The sequence below is a fragment of the Mauremys mutica genome, chromosome 4, assembly GCF_020497125.1.
Source record: "Mauremys mutica isolate MM-2020 ecotype Southern chromosome 4, ASM2049712v1, whole genome shotgun sequence".
In the NCBI taxonomy this organism is placed as follows: Eukaryota; Metazoa; Chordata; order Testudines; family Geoemydidae; genus Mauremys; species Mauremys mutica.
The window spans coordinates 46,345,488-46,362,263 of record NC_059075.1 but is presented as its reverse complement, the minus strand read 5'-3'; the positions used below and the strand labels follow the sequence as shown (position 1 = coordinate 46,362,263).

At 44.8% G+C, this 16,776-nt stretch overlaps 1 protein-coding gene across 5 annotated transcripts in view; it reads right to left on the bottom strand.

The window, feature by feature from the left end:
• Positions 1-16,776, bottom strand: part of RALGAPA1 (Ral GTPase activating protein catalytic subunit alpha 1) — a 265,455-nt gene that overhangs the window by 141,819 nt on the left and 106,860 nt on the right. For all 5 annotated transcript variants that reach the window (XM_045013658.1, XM_045013659.1, XM_045013660.1 and 2 more), the window contains 3 exons: positions 16,409-16,533; positions 7,666-7,882; positions 5,181-5,357 (listed from right to left, as the gene is read on the bottom strand). In XM_045013658.1, the coding sequence (XP_044869593.1) occupies positions 5,181-5,357; positions 7,666-7,882; positions 16,409-16,533 (519 nt within the window). The remainder of the gene's footprint in view (positions 1-5,180; positions 5,358-7,665; positions 7,883-16,408; positions 16,534-16,776) is intronic.

The following is a 16,776-nucleotide window of genomic DNA, read 5'->3' as shown; positions in this document are numbered from 1 at the left end:
AGCAGGTGTGGACACTCACCAGCGCTTTAATTGTCCTCTAGGGAATAAGGAGTTATCCCAGAATTCCTGTTCAGCCACTATGCTCATCAGTTTGCACTCTACTGCTCTTGCCTCAGGTGACCCGCCCTTTAAATGCCCCGGGAATTTTAAAAATCTCCTTCCTGTTTGCTGCAGCCAGGTGTGGAGTGCAATCAGTTAATCTTTACAGGTGACCATGCCTCCACGCGGCAAACGAGCCCCAACATGGAGCACTGGCGAATTGCAGGACCTCATTAGTGTTTGGGGGGAGGAAGCTGTCCAGTCCCAGCTGCGCTCCAGCCGTAGGAATTACGATATTTTTGAGCAGGTATCAAGGTCCATGCTGGATAGGGGCCATGATCGGGACGCACTACAATGCAGGGTGAAAGTTAAAGAGCTGCAGAGTGCCTATTACAAAGCCCGCGAGGGTAATCGCCGATCCGGAGCTGCCCCCACGACCTGCCGTTTTTACAGGGAGATGGACGCGATACTTGGGGGTGACCCCACTGCCAATCCCAGGACCACGATGGACACTTCTGAGCCGGGTGGGAGACAGGAGGAGGAGGAGGCGGAGGCGGCGGGGTGGGGGGAGGAAAACGCGAGTGAAGCTACTGGGATGGGGGAAGACACCCCAGAGTCCCAGGAGGCATGCAGCCAGGAGCTCTTCTCAAGCCAGGAGGAAAGTACCCAAACGCAGCAGCCAGCAGTTGCAGAAGGACAAGCAGAGCAGCGGGTTACCGGTAAGCGGCTTTTATTTTCTGGGTGGAAATGTTTCTGGAGAGGAAGGGGGGTTAGGGCTGTATGCATGCCAGCCTAGATGTGCAATAGCCCATTGATGTGGTCTATCACGTCGCGGTAATCGGCTGCAGTAATCTCAGCAAAAGTTTCAGCCAGAGCGTGGGCAATATGCCTGCGCAGGTTTATAGGGAGAGCCACTGTTGTCCTTGTCCCAGTCAGGCTAACGCGTCCGCGCCACTGTGCCGCGAGGGGTGGAGGGACCATTGCTGAACACAGGCAACCCGCATAGGGTCCAGGGCGGAATCCACATTGCTGTAGAAGAGCCTCCCGCTGTTCCCTAGTGACTCGCAGCAGGGAGATATCTTCCAGGATTAACCCCTGTGAAAAATGTTGGGAGACTCTTTAGTGAAGCTAGTGATAGAGATAGGGAGATAGTGAAGATCACCCCTGCAGCTGCATCTTCACTCAACCCCTCTATCACTGCAGCTTACCCGAAGCAACCAGCACCCCTCTATCACTCAAGCCCCACTTCTCCCTCTATAAGCACCCCTCACTCACCATTTCGTGGCTTCTGTTGTGTTATGTGTGTGCTAAAAGAATGCTAAAGTGAGGACTAAGAACTCCTTCAGTGTGTGGGAATTTCAGTCTGGAGATAATGAACACAATGCTTCCCTGTTAAATGTTGTCAATTCTGCCTTTCTAAAGTGACCTTGACTGCTGGACTGACCAGATGTACCACAGCACAGAAGCTGCAGAATTTGAGAAAAAATCCCCGAAAAAGCAAGGAAGACATGCTGAAAACTGTTATTGCTCACTCTGCTAGAGAGAGTAAAACCTTGCAGGAGTGGAGAGAAAAGGAAAGCATGATCCGCCAGAGACATTGGCGTAGAAACGCTGTGGCAAAGAGGAAAAGCAAAAACCAGCTGCTAGACATCCTGTCGCGCCAAGCGGACTCTCTCCAGGCTATCGTAGCCATGCAGGCAGAGCAGTCCCGTGCTGCCCCACAGCCCCCCCCGTCCCAAAGCTTTTTGCCTTGTGCCCCAATGTCAGCTCAAACCCCTTTTCCCCAGCATCCAGGTTCTTACCACCACCAGCTGCCTCCAACACCTGTACGTTCACCAACCAGCCCTGATAACTACAACCCTTACCCTCTGCACTCAACCCCCATCACCATGCAATATATGCACCTTGAAGTGCAGGATTCATTAAACAGCACTCCAGACAGGACATATGCAAACTTGTGACTGTACAGTTCACCAACCCACACCGCTGCCCTCTTGTGTTCATGAAATGTTGTGTGTCTGTTTGTCAAGGAAGTTTTTTTCTTTTCAATAAAACAATTCTTGGCTTTGAAAACAGTCTTTATTATAGCAGATAGTGAAAGATACCTTAGCCCAGTAAAGAAAGAGGCACTGCAAATCATTTTGGGGATAATAGAATAACAGTGTAAACAGTGCACTTCACTCCCATGCAAGGCAGAAAACATTACTGTTGGCTTTCAGCCTCAAATTCTTCCCTCAAGGCATCCCTAATCCTTGAAGCCCTGTGCTGGGCCTCTCTATTAGCCCTGCTCTCTGGCTGTGCATATTCAGCCTCCAGGACTTGAACCTTGGTGGTCCATGCCTGACTGAATGTTTCACCCTTCCCTTCACAAATATTATGGAGGGTACAGCAAGCGGATATAACCGCGGGGATGCTGCTTTCCCCCAAGTCTAGCTTCTCATACAAGGATCTCCAGCGGGCTTTTAAACGCCCAAAAGCACACTCCACAGTCATTCGGCACCAGCTCAGCCTGTAGTTGAACCAGTCCTTGCTCCTGTCAAGCTTCCCTGTATAGGGTTTCATGAGCCAAGGCAGTAACGGGTAAGCGGGGTCTCCAAGGATCACAATGGGCATTTTGACGTCCCCTACTGTGATCTTCCTGTCTGGGAAAAAAGTCCCTGCCTGCATCTTCCTGAACAGGCCACTGTTCCGAAAGATGCGTGCATCATGCACCTTTCCAGGCCAGCCTGTGTAAATGTCAATGAAACGCCCACAGTGATCCACAAGCGCCTGGAGAACCATAGAGAAATACCCCTTACGATTAACGTACTCTGATGCCGGGGGGGGGGGGGGCAGAATAGGAATATGCGTCCCATCTATCACCCCTCCACAGTTAGGGAAACCCATTTGTGCAAAGCCATCCACAATGTCCTGCACGTTCCCCAGAGTCACGGTCTTTCTTAGCAGGATGTGATTAATTGCCTTGCAAACTTGCATCAACACGATTCCAACGGTCGACTTTCCCACTCCAAACTGGTTCCCGACAGACCGGTAGCTGTCTGGAGTTGCCAGCTTCCAGATTGCAATAGCCACCCGCTTTTCCACCGTCAGGGCAGCTCTCAATCTTGTGTCCTTGCGCTGCAGAGTGGGGGCGAGCTCAGCACACAGTCCCATGAAAGTGGCTTTTCTCATACGAAAGTTCTGCAGCCACTGCTCGTCATCCCAGACTTCCATGACGATGTGATCCCACCAGTCAGTGCTTGTTTCCCGAGCCCAAAAGCGGCGTTCAACGGTGCTGAGCATTTCCGTGAATGCCACAAGCACTGTAGTGTCACACGCGGTAGGCAAATCGATATCGATATCGTCGTCGGACTCCTCACTGTCACTTTGGAGCTGAAGGAATAGCTCGATTGCCAAACGTGTTGTGCTGGCGACACTCATCAGCACAGTCCTCAGCAGCTCGGGCTCCATTTCCCACAGAAATCGCGATTCACACACAGAGAGTAACAGAAGACACTCACAATGGCGCCAAACGTTGCCGGAAAGACTGAATGCTGGGATGTGAAGCGATGCACCACGGGGCGTTGGCACAGGAAGCGGAATGACCCGCACACTTCCTTCCCCTTCCCACAATACTCAGCGCCAAAATGGGACGAGGTGCTCTGTAGGATAGCTGCCCACAATGCAACTCTCAATACAGCGCTGGAAAGTGCTGCAAGTGTGGCCACACTGCAGCGCTGGTAGCTGTCAGTGTGGCCACACTCCAGCGCTGGCCCTACACAGCTGCATGACCAGCGCTGTAACTCCCAGCGCTGCAACTTGTAAGTGTAGCCAAGCCCAAAGAGTACTGCAGAATCACTTTGCTCTGATGCTACTGAATGAACAGTGATTGACAAACTCATTAATTTCCTGTTAATACTCCAGTAAGAAAATTTCCCACTTAGAAACTGGAAAGCAGAGCTAAAAAATTCACAAAAATAAATATCTTTGCCAAACAAAAACTGACGATCCCTGAAATGTTGGCTAATAATATCCAAAATGTCAACAATTTGAAGGAAACTGGGGCAGTAAGATTAATCCTCTTAACACTTCCATGCCAAAGAATGAATTAAGACTGCAAGAGTACAACTGAACAAAGCCACTACAGTTTATAAATATGGAGGGGATTAAGAAAAAAATGTCTAAGGAAGCTAGTACAATGCTTCTCTGAGTATAACGACAGCTTCAGGAAAGGAAAATAGAGTATTTCTATGGCTCATCTGCCAAAAGTAGAGATGTCTTCAACATGTCTCAAAATGCAGGAGTTGGATTTGCTATAGACCCCCACAGCCCAGGGTACAGATGTTCTGTCACAAAGATGAAACTTCAAAGTAGCAAGCATGTTTGATCCTTGGCTTGCAACTGGCACAGCATATACAAAACAGCTAGAGAACAAGGGATGTGAAACTGGCTATGGAATCCATAAATCCTGGCCCTAATAAACTCAGACACTTCCACAGGATGCGCCTTGGAGAAGATTCTTTCCTACAAAAGGGAACCTGCTCACTTTAGGCTCACAATCTAGTTCTCATGAGGTTAAAAAGGGTGGGGAGAAGAGAAAAATCTAATAACTCAACATTCAAGAGAACATGGATTCTATACAGCACATATGTTGATGTTTTATGTATCAAAAGCATCAAGCTCCATAACAGACCACCCTCAGAGAACGTAAGAGGCAGGAGTGTCTCAGGCATCCCATGATGTAGCTGTAAGTTGAGCTGAAAAAGTACTGCATACCAGAATACTTTAAAAAGAGTTATTTATATAAAAAAAATTAGTTTTTCTAGTAACAACAATAGTTGGTAACACTTAATCGATGAGATACAGTATATTATGTGCTCACAGTTTTCCACATGATAAATCTGTCAGTTTTTCAAGAGAAGACTAAACATATACTTAGCACTCTATGTCAATATCTGCTGATCATGTAAGTCAATGGAAAGTTTTTCTTAGTCAGGTTATTTCACTCAGTTTTCATAAGGATTTCAATTAACACACTACCTGAATTCCAAATATCACTGTACACAGAAAATATATTAAATTGCAAAAGTTGCTACCTGTATTCTTCAGAATGAATGAAAATATTTGAAATTAAAATCTACTTATTTTTACAACTACTTTACCAGTAATAGTTGCAGCTTCAGCAGACAATTGTTGCTGGTTAAGACTGCTTGTTTCAGAATCAATGTGGAGTGTAGTTAGACTAGTCACTTCCTGTTCCTCGGCACTCTGCTGATGTCCTGAAATTGCATCAATCTCAGTGGAAGCTGGTGTCCCAGCATCAGTGCCAAAACTGAAATCTACAGTAAGGGAAGAGCTATGTGGTTAATTAAACCATTGTTGATGAACACCAACTTAAAGAACATTGCCAACCAAAGACATTTCCGAAATGGTCCATGTAAAAGTGTATACACCCCTTTATGTTAACAATAAACTGCTCAAGCAAATTACTCCAAAACCAACATTTAAATAGGAAACCATTTACTATTTCAAATGCTTCTCCAGTTTCAGTCACAAAACTGAGTTATGCAAAACACACTGCTATTGCATATTCTGCGTTCTATTTAGTTGGCAAGGTCAAATATTTTTACTTCATTCTCATCATTTAGGTATAATATAACGCACAAATTATGGAATCTCCTCAACAACACTGAGGGCTTGTCTACATGGAGACAGTGTGCAGCAACGCAGGGTGTGAATATATGCCACACCAGTTTGCCGAGTGCTAACTGGCCATGTGGATTCTGCTACTGTGTACTAAAAAGTTCCACAGTGCACTCTGAAGTACTACAGAAATTTTAGGGCATCATAGAATGGTCCATAAAGCATGCTAGTGTAATGTAGATTTACATCCTGGCTTGCTGAGCACTAAGTCTCCACGTAAACAAGCCCTAGGGTGCCTAAAAGAAAACATTTAAGTATCAACTTTAATTGAGAATATTATGGCAAATGACAGTTTTCTGCAAATAGCACTAAATTGATTGTTTTATATCCTGAGTTTTAGATTTAACAGTTTTGAGATTATACTAAGGGACAGCTCAGTGGTTTGAGCATTAGCCTGCTAAACCCAGGGTCGTGAGTTCAATCCTTGAGGGGGCCACTTAGGGATCTGGGGTAAAATCAGCACTTGGTCCTGCTAGTGAATGCAGGGGGCTGGACTCAATGACCTTTCAGGGTCCCTTCCAGTTCTGTGAGATAGGTATATCTCAAATTATAAAGGAACACTAAAGACAAAATGTCATGCTCAAATCAGTTTAGCCAACTTAGCTTTTGTCGCTCTGCTATAGTTAAGGATATATAGTAAGATTCCAGGATTGTCATTCCACGTGTCACTCTGAAGCCTACGATGTCTGTTGAGTCAGTGTAAAGTGATGGAAACAGCTACAAGCATGGTTGAGGTCTCTTTGTTTAGAACATCACCAGGTTCAATCAATACTGAGATTCACAATCTCTCTTTGTAATTTTTAGTTCTCACCCATTTTTTGGCTTTTTTACACTTTACAAGTTACACCAGTAAGACAGCACAGGTTTTAACTGGTAGTTATTTAACTTCTAAAGTGAATAATTAATTCCTACACTTTATATAGATTTTCCAAAGAAAACCCATCACTTCTCAGTTGTACAAGGTGTGACGTGATAGTCCTCAGTGACACTTGTAGCCTCTCCCATTAACAAGAATGGGAGTGTCATGAATAAAAAAAATTAAAACACAGCTAATTTATTAAACCATTTGTTGTTTATCAGGTAGTATTTTGCTTCACTATTCCACTGCAAGCATCCGATGAAGTGGGTTTAGCCCACGAAAGCTTATGTCCAAATAAGTTAGTCTCTAAGGTGCTACAAGTACTTCTCGTTCTTATTCCTAACTACATTGTCAAAAAGAATGCTATACTAAGAAAGGTTATTACTTTTTTATAGTTAAACTGATGTTTCGAGAAGTAAAAAAGACTTCCAAAATGAATGCATGAAGACATTCCTCAGCGTTGGGACCATATCTTCCTAGGTATGTTGTGTGGTGTTTTAGGGGGAGGAGGGTTGTTCAACACATTACACTAGGGGTAGGCAACCTACGGCACGGGTGCCGAAGGCGGCACGTGAGCTGATTTTCAATGGCGCTCACACTGCCCAGGTCCTGGCCACCGGTCCAGGGGGGGCTCTGAATTTTAATTTAATTTTAAATGAAGCTTCTTAAACATTTTTAAAACCTTATTTACTTTACATACAATAGTTTAGTTATATGTTATAGACTTTACAAAGAGACCATCTAAAAACGTTAAAATGTATTACCAGCACATGAAACCTTAAGTTAGAGCGAATAAATGAAGACTCGGCACACCACTTCTGAAAGGTTGCCGACCCCTGCATTACACAGTAAGGCCCCATTTCTGCTTTGGGCTCTACTACAATACAAATAGTGAATAAAGCTATTTTAATAAGAATTACTGCATCTTTCAAGAACTATTACTGCATTAACTAAACTATTAACAACATCAATGGGATGTTCATACGAAATCCTGTTCATGAGACAGCAGTATACAACCTATTTAAAAATGGAAATTAATATGCATAGATAAAAAACATTACTACTAGCGGAAAAAATATACTTGCTTTCAAATTTGCGGCCATCATACTGGAAAGCACTGAATGAGTCAGAATGGCTATCTGAACTGATGAGGTCACTGCTTCCTGCACTGGCAGGAGACGTCCATTCAGAAGGCACACCTGGATCATCTATAGGGTGCATTTGGTTCTGCTTGTTCAATATATCAGGAAGGTCTTTTGGAACTTCCAGGCTGCCAGGACTGCTCCCTCTTCTTGTCACATTCTAATAATTGAAGAATTATAAAGTATTTTACAATCTAATAAAAAGTTTCCTTATTCACAGCAAGCAGTTATCACACATTTACAAATTCAGGGAAATAGTTCACAAATAACCAAATTCAAAATGTCTAGATATTATGATTTATATTGATAAGTATTTTTTCTTTTTATAAAATGCACTTTAGTTTATTGAAAGTATACAAGTTACAATGTTTTAATTAGAATTTACCTCATTTATTAAAATAATTCAAAAGTAATTCAAAAGTAATATTAAAAAATAACTGAACCCATTCTACCAGTATTTAAAGCTGTATCAAAAAATGCTCAGTGCAGAGAATTCTAGGGCCTACATTTTGTGAACTTTTTGTGCCTAAGTTGTGTGTGCAAAAAATCCAATAAGCAAGTAATAAATGTGGAACTTGCATATGCATATAATATTGTGCACACAAATCCCTTACCCACACCTGTGCATTGGGCTTTTTGCACACCAAAAAAAGGGAACAAACAAATGTGCATGCACTTCAAAAGACTGGCAATGAGGCCAATATGTGAAACATATTTGCTAAAACTAGAGATGCAGATAATATGGAGAGAGAATATTTTGAAAATTATCTCCAAAATACTAAACAAATTTTTCAACCTTAGCTTTCATTCAGTATTTATGAGAAAAAAACTCCATAAAACAGTCTTGACAAATTTTGACTTGCAACCTACAAAATTGAAAGCAGAATCTCAATATACACCAAGAGTCAAATGTTATGTATATCTTAATTCCTTAGACACTAAACATAATACACGGTATTCACTTGAATACCTTTTCAATGTATTGTGACGATGGAACCTACAGATCCTTCCTTACCCAGAAAAGACTGAAGTATTTGAAACCTTGTGTGTGTGTTCCTGGACTCTCACAACTGCCCTTTTAACAAGTTAGGACTATTTGGGTGAGGATGGAGAACTGAAAAAATCTGGAAAAGCTTTTTTATGAAACATTCTGAACTTTTCTATGAACTAAAAGTTAAGAGACTAAAGGTAACTGGTGATAGGATTTTTTTGTTTTTTTAAACACTAGACCTGATCTGTTCTTTCCTTTGTCCTTTCCCTATTATCTGATCTTAATTACAGGTTTCACCAAGTTGCTATAGTTTTCATATCATAAGTTTGACGTTTCTAGGATCTTCAACTACCTGAAGGGGGGTTCCAACGAGGATGGAGCTAGGCTGTTCTCAGAGGTGGCAGATGACAGAACAAGGACTAATGGTCTCAAGTTGCAGTGAAGGAGGTCTAGGTTGGATATTAGGAAAAAACTATTTCACTAGGAGGGTGGTGAAGCACTGGAATTGGTTACCTAGGGAGGTGGTGGAATCTCCATCCTTAGAGGTTTTTAAGGCCCGGCTGGACAAAGCCCTGGCTGGGATGATTTAGTTCGGATGGGTCCTGCTTTGAGCAGGAGGTTGAACTAGATGACCTGAGGTCTCTTCCAACCCTAATATTTTAAGAGTCTATGGATCTAACAAGTTAGCACTTGTTGGGCTAACAATTTGGACCTTGCCTGATATTCCCTTTACAAATCTGCCACAAGATCAAGGAGGAATTCCATCCAGCAACTGGATCTCAGTTCCTCATTCCTGCTGACCTCAGCAGGGACCACAACTTTCTACAACACTGAGGTAAGAGCCATGTTTCCTGCCTGAATTGGTAACAGGCACAGTCAACATGTTTGATCACCTACTTATAACAGAAAGTTCTTCCCTTTTCCTCACTCATCTGCCCTTTGTGTCTATTTCTGTTTTTGTTGGAGTAAATTGATTTACCAAAACCATAGAATGAGTTTATGATGACTATAATTCAGTTAACATTTTCCATTTTATAGTAAGGGTTAATTTGATTTTATGAGTAGAAGGTTATTCATTGTAGAAGGTTATTCATTCCTTAGTAACAACACATGATGTTCAACTTTGAATCATATAGAGAAAGAACCAGATCTTTTCTAAGAATGAGGAGCATAAGTAACATTTGAGTCAAATGATTTTGAATGGTGTAATTAAAAAAAAAGACATCTTTAAATACACACTGAGATTGGCCAAAAATTCAATGGTTTTGGAATTGAATAATGGAACATGGCAACAAGATAAAGGATTGGCAATTTGTTCTATACATGCTGTAGGCTGTATTGGGACTATGCAATATATTGTGCACCAACAGTTAAAATCTGATAAACATGGGATGTACCTTTGAAGGAGAAAAAAACAGCATTTGAACAGACATTTAAGGCAAATCACTTGCCACTTATTTATCATTTATCAGATATGAAGATAAATCAATCCAAACTACTTAAAAAGATAAATAAACACAAGTCAGACATTCGGAATGGCAATATACAAAAGCCTGTAGGAGAACACTTCAACCTTCCTGGCCACACAATAGCAGATTTTAAGGTAGCCATCCTACAGCAAAAAAAACTTCAGGACCGGACGTCAAAGAGAAACTGCAAATGAACTGAAGCTCAGCAAATTTGACACCATCAGCTCAGGATTAAAAAAAGACTGTGAATGGCTAGCCAACTAGAAAAGCAGTTTCTCCTCCCTTGGTGTTCACACCTCAACTGCTAGAAGAGGGCCTCATCCTCTCTGATTGAACTAACCTCGTTATCTCCAGACTGATTCTGGCTTGCATATTTAGGCCTTGTCTACACTACAAGACTATTTCGAATCTACTTAAGTCGAATTTGTGTATCCACAGTAAATACACTAATTCAAATTTCCGAGTCCACATTAACAGGGCCGGCATCGACTTTCGAAGCGGTGCACTGTGGGAAGCTATCCCACAGTTCCCGCAGTCCCCGCTGCCCATTGGAATGCTGGGTAGAGCTCCCAATGCCTGCTGGGGGAAAAAATGTGTCGAGGGTGGTTTTGGGTAACTGTCGTCATCGAACCGTCAATCACGCCCTCCCTCCATGAAAGCGCCGGCGGGAAATCTGTTCGCGCACTTTTCTGGTCGGTTACAGCGCGGACGCCACAGCACTGCGAGCATGGAGCCCGCTGCGATCATCGCTGCACTTATGGCCGTTGTCAACTCCTCGCACCTTATCGTCCACCTCTTCCACAGTCAGCTGCTGTGAAATCGGGCGAGGAGGCTCCGGCAGCGCGGTGAGGAGAGTGGCGCAGACCTCTCAGAAAGCAGGGTACGCCGCGCAGTGGAGATCATGGTGGCAATGGGGTCAAGTTCATGGTGTGGAACGGCGATTCTGGGCCCGGGAAACAAGCACGGACTGGTGGGACCGCATAGTGCTGCAGGTCTGGGATGAATCACAGTGGCTGCGAAACTTCAGGATGCGTAAGGGCACTTTCCTTGAACTCTGTGACTTGCTGTCCCCTGCCCTGAAGTGCCAGGACACACGGATGCGAGCAGCCCTGAGTGTGCAGAAGCGAGTGGCCATAGCCCTCTGGAAACTTGCAACGCCAGACAGCTACCGGTCAGTAGCGAACCACTTTGGCGTGGGCAAATCTACCGTGGGGGTTGCAGTGATTGAAGTAGCCCACGCAATCATTGAGCAACTGCTCTCAAAGGTAGTGACTCTGGGAAACGTCCAGGTCGTCATAGATGGCTTCGCCGCGATGGGATTCCCAAACTGCGGTGGGGCTATAGATGGGACTCACATCCCTATCCTGGCACCAGCCCACCAGGCCAGCGAGTAGATTAACCGAAAGGGCTACTTTTCTATGGTGCTGCAAGCACTGGTGGACCATAGGGGACGTTTTACCAACATCTTCGTCGGGTGGGCGGGCAAGGTTCATGACGCGCGTGTGTTCAGGAACTCTGGTCTGTTTAAACGCCTCCAGGCAGGAACTTTCTTCCCGGACCACAAAATAACGGTTGGGGATGTGCAGATGCCTACAGTGATCCTCGGGGACCCAGCCTACCCGCTAATGCCCTGGCTCAGGAAGCCCTATACAGGCGCCTTGGACAGTGCGAAGGAACTCTTCAACTACCGGCTGAGCAAGTGCAGAATGGTGGTGGAGTGTGCTTTCGGACGTCTTAAGGGGAGGTGGCGGAGCTTACTGACTCGCTCGGACATCAGCGAAAAGAATATCCCCGTAGTTATTGCTGCTTGCTATGTGCTCCACAATGTCTGTGAGAGCAAGGGCAAGACCTTTTTGGCCGGATGGGAGGTTGAGGCAAATCGCCTGGCTGCTGTTTACGCTCAGCCAGACACCCGTGCTGAAAGAATATCCCAGCGGGAAGCGCTGTGTATCCAGGAGGCTTTGAAAGCAAGTTTCCTCGGAGAGCAGGGTAACCTATGACTCTCCACTTGATTTTAAGAGAAGCTGATCCTGGGCCTCTCTATGTGTTGAGTGAGATCTGCGGTTACATACCCCGTTCTCCAAGTTTCCCCCACTTCCAAAACACGTTTTAAAACAAATTAAACGGAACAGTTATTGTTAATAAATCTTTCTTTTACTTTGCATTTCTGTTCAGGGTTTGAAACATGGATGCATACTGTGCTGGGTACGGTGTGCACTGATGTACAGACCGCTTGTACAATACAGGACGGACAGCCTCCTGCTCCTACATAGGTCTCTGGGGTGGGGGACGGTTTCAAGTGGTTGTGCATGTAGGGGTGGGTTTGCAGGAAGGGGCGAGTGGTGCCATCTTTGGATAGGGATTTGGATGCAGGCTCTGGGCTGTGGGTTTGGGCGTAGGAAGGGGTGAGGGGTGTGGGGGAAGGGTGAGTATCTGTCCGTGGATGAGGGCTCTTGTTGGGGCTCAGGGCAGCGGAGAGGATCGCGCCTACGGTGGAAGTGCATGGTAAGGGCAGCATGCCTTAACATTAGGGGGTGGCAGGCGCTAGGACCGTGGACAAGCGTACACATCACAGAATGACCCGGGGCAGCATACACCACACAGAGGGACCCTGGTGACTACTGAATGCAGTCTGTGTGTGCCCTGCAGTTGATCCTGCCCCCGATAGTCTGTACCCTGCTAATGTAGGCTATCCCGTGCAATTATAAATCCCCTGCCCCCCCCCCCCATACACAGTCTTCTGACACGAAAGACGTGACGGAAAGAGTGAACAACAGCAAACAGCTTTTATTAATCTACTACATAGTGGGGTGATGAAACTTGGATTTGGGACTGGGTGATCCTGTAAGGGAAGCGCTTCTACACAGTTATAGCGTCAGAGGTGTGTGGTACATTAGCGCTCAGCTGTGGTGCAGTGACAGTTCTCACGGCCCCTACCGCCCCTCCGTCTTGTAATTTTCGGTGAGGGGGGGACAGGACTTCTTGGCGTTGGAGCGTGGTTGCAGATACAGTGCAGGGGGGCTCTCTCCTCCTGCCTGCGGTCCTGCAGAACATCAACAAGGCGCCGGAGCGTGTCCGTTTGCTCCCTCATTAGCCCAAGCAGCGTTTGAGTCGCCTGCTGGTCTTCCTGCCGCCACCTGTCCTCCCGTTCGCTGTGTGAGCGCTGCTGCTGAGAGAGGGTCTCCCTCCACTGGCTCTGCTGGGCCGCCTCGGCTCTGGAGCAGGCCATCAGTTCCGCGAACATCTCGTCCCGAGTCTTTTTCTTTCGCCGCCTAATCTGAGCCAGCCTCTGCGAGGGGGATGCCGGGGCAGTCCGGGAAAGAGCAGAAGCTGTGTGATGGGAAACAGTAAGTGATTTCCTTGAACAGATACATGTTTGCGAACAGTGAACACAGTCTAGTCAGTTTCTCTGAACAAGACCATACAGGGCACCAAGTTCCACGAGATCTCAGGACAAGTTCGAGATTTCGGAATACGCTCTCATTGGCGGCGCCATTGCACAGGAGAGCGGACAAGCGGGGAGAGACAGCTGAATCCGTCTTGCAGACAGTCCTGGTAAGCCTTAAAGTAGATAATGCTTATCAGTTAGTGGATAGCTGTGCTCTCCTGCTAAAGGCAATCTGGAAAGCAGAAAGGCTGAGCCTTTTCCAGCCCCTCCCGCCAGTGCACGGGAAAGATCAATGTATGCTTGTTCTCTGTGGCCTCCAGCACGTGGCTGTTAAGTGAGGGTCGTTGTTATGCAACCTAATTTTAAACCATTAACAATAGTAACAATACACTAATTGCCCTACTTAGATGCAGCCTGTCCAGAACGACATCACCCTGAGGCGGGTCACTCGGAGTCAGAGAGAGCGGATGCTAAGGGAAGCCCTGCACAGATCAGGACCATATGCAACAATGCTGGTGGAGGCGATGATTCCTCTCTACATTAGGATGTCCTGGCGCGGAAGAGTGTGCTTCCACGGAGCACCCAATAAGGCACCTCTCCCCAGGAACCTCCTGCGGAGGCTTTTCGAGCAGCTCTCTGAGAGCTTTGTTGAACTGTCCCAAGAGGATTATTGTTCAATCCCTATATGTGTGGACCTACTATTTATATAGTTTGACATTTAAAATTTTTTATATAGTATTTCTATTTTTTCTATACCTGTTTTTTAAAAAATAAATGTTTCCATGTTTATAGCACTTACCGCCTGATCCTTCCCCTGATTCTGAGTCCGGGTTAACGGCCGGGGAGGGTTGGTAGGGGATCTCTGTGAGGGTGATGAAGAGATCCTGGCTGTCAGGGCAAGCGGTATTGTGTTCGCTGTCGCCTGCGCCGTCCTCCACAAACCCTTCCTCATCTTCCCCATCAGCGAACATCGCCGAGGAACTGTCCATGTACACTATGCCATCCTCAGAGTCCACGGTCACTGGTGGGGCAGTGGTGGCAGACCCACCGAGAATGGCATGCAGTGCCTTGTAGAAGCGGCATGTCTGGGGCTGTGCTCCGGAGCGTCCGTTTGCCGCTCTGACTTTTTGGTAACCTTGTCTCAGGTCCTTGACTTTCACGCGGCACTGCATCGCATCCCGGCTGTATCCTTTGTCTATCATGGCTTTGGAGACCTTCTCGAAGGTCTTTGCATTCCGCTTGTTGGAGCACAGCTCCGAGAGCACAGACTCCTTGCCCCACACAGCGATCAGATCCATGACTTCCCGGTCAGTCCATGCTGGGGACCTCTTTCTATTCTTGGATTGCCCCGACTCCTCTGCTGGAGAGCTCTGCATCGTTGCAGGTGCTGCGGAGCTCGCCCCGATGTCCAACCAGGACGTCAGATTCAAAGTGCCCAGACAGGAAAAGGAATTCAAATTTTCCCGGGTCGTTTCCTGTGTGGCTGGTCAGAGCATCCAAGCTCGGACTGCTGTCCAGAGCGTCAACAGAGTGGTGCAGTGTGGGATAGCTCCCGGAGCTACTAAGTTCGATTAGCATCCACACCTAGCCTAATTCGAGCTAGCCATGTTGAATTTAGCGCTACTCCACCTGTCGGGGTGGAGTACCAAATTCGAACTAAAGAGCCCTCTAGTTCGAATTAAATGGCTTCCTGGTGTGGACGGTTGAGCGGTTAGTTCCAATTAACGCTGCTAAATTCGACTTAAAGTCCTAGTGTAGACCAGGCCTTATACTTGTCTCTGGAAATTTCCATTACATGCATCTGATGAAGTGGGTATTCACCCTCGAAAGCTTATGCTCCAATAGATCTGTTAGTCTATAAGGTGCCACAGGACTCTTTGTTGCTTTTTACATGGAAATTGTTCCTCCTTTAACCCATGCTATTAAGGAGCCCAACTACTCTTTGAAAACTTTGTGAGCAAACCTTAGAATGGCATTGGATACATCCACCACCTACTGAAAAGGAATTTGCTAGCCACACAAAATTGGAGTGATCACTAAGTTTGAAATAATAAATTTAAATTTCTTCCTATTCGGTCTATTCGTTGACAGAAAAACTTGCAATAAAATAGTATTTTTATATTTTTCCTTTCCCATCGCTGCCAATTAACAAAATATTTATCTTCTCCAATCAACTGCCTCTTTTATAATCATTCAATAATAACTCAATCCAATGCTTGTAATACAGAACTGCTTACATGATTATGAACAAAGACATCTCAAACATGACATTACTGATCAAATATGGCAAGAGTGAAAAAGTCAGGCTCTAGAGCAGAAAACTTGATACAAAAATATCTTGATAAGCAGAAGTGAAAAGAAAAGAAGTGAAGGCACACCATTTAAAAATATTTAGTTTTCTAGATTGTGCCAGTGAATACACCTTCACAGAACAATATACAGTGCTATACTGTGTATGTTAATACACACATTCAGGCTTTGATCCTGCAAACACTTATGCATACAAGTAACTATGCTCAAGATTAGTGCCATTCAACCCAAAGAGACGATGCAATAGAATACTCATTTGTGTGAAGTTACTTATATGGTTTGCAGGATCAATAATGAAGAATTTTAGCATAAAATGGTGTGTGAATATTACATCACTGCCCATTAGAGACATAATATGCACGCAACATGACTTAAAAAACAGGATTTACAATCTAATGGGCAGTAATTTTCAAATAATGTATTTCTGGTTCTTAAAATCCAGAATAAAATATTTCTGTAACTTGAGCAATAATTTTATAAATGTATTTGCATATTTTTTTTACATGTAAAAAAGTCATAAAAACTTACCAATGCACTACCACTGCGGAGTCTCTCAGCTATAAACTCATCCATGAGGTCAGGAACATTTGTATTGCTACTGCCAATATCGCTAGCAAGAGGGTGCAGCTTTTGACTCATGTCCTCTCTATTAACTAAAAGCAAATGAATGACTACATATAGTAAGGGATACTTTTAAAAATACATTTTAAAAAACAAAAGTCAAATCAAGAAACCTAGGTCAGTAAAAAAATTACTTCCCAAACATGCATTTAAGAGTTTTCAACTCGAGTAGATTCAGTTTTAAGAATTAGTAAATCTCCTTTTTCCTTCCCACTAAGCAGGTGTTAGTCAATTTCCAATATAACCTTAAAGAGCAAGAAAGCTTACAGATAAGC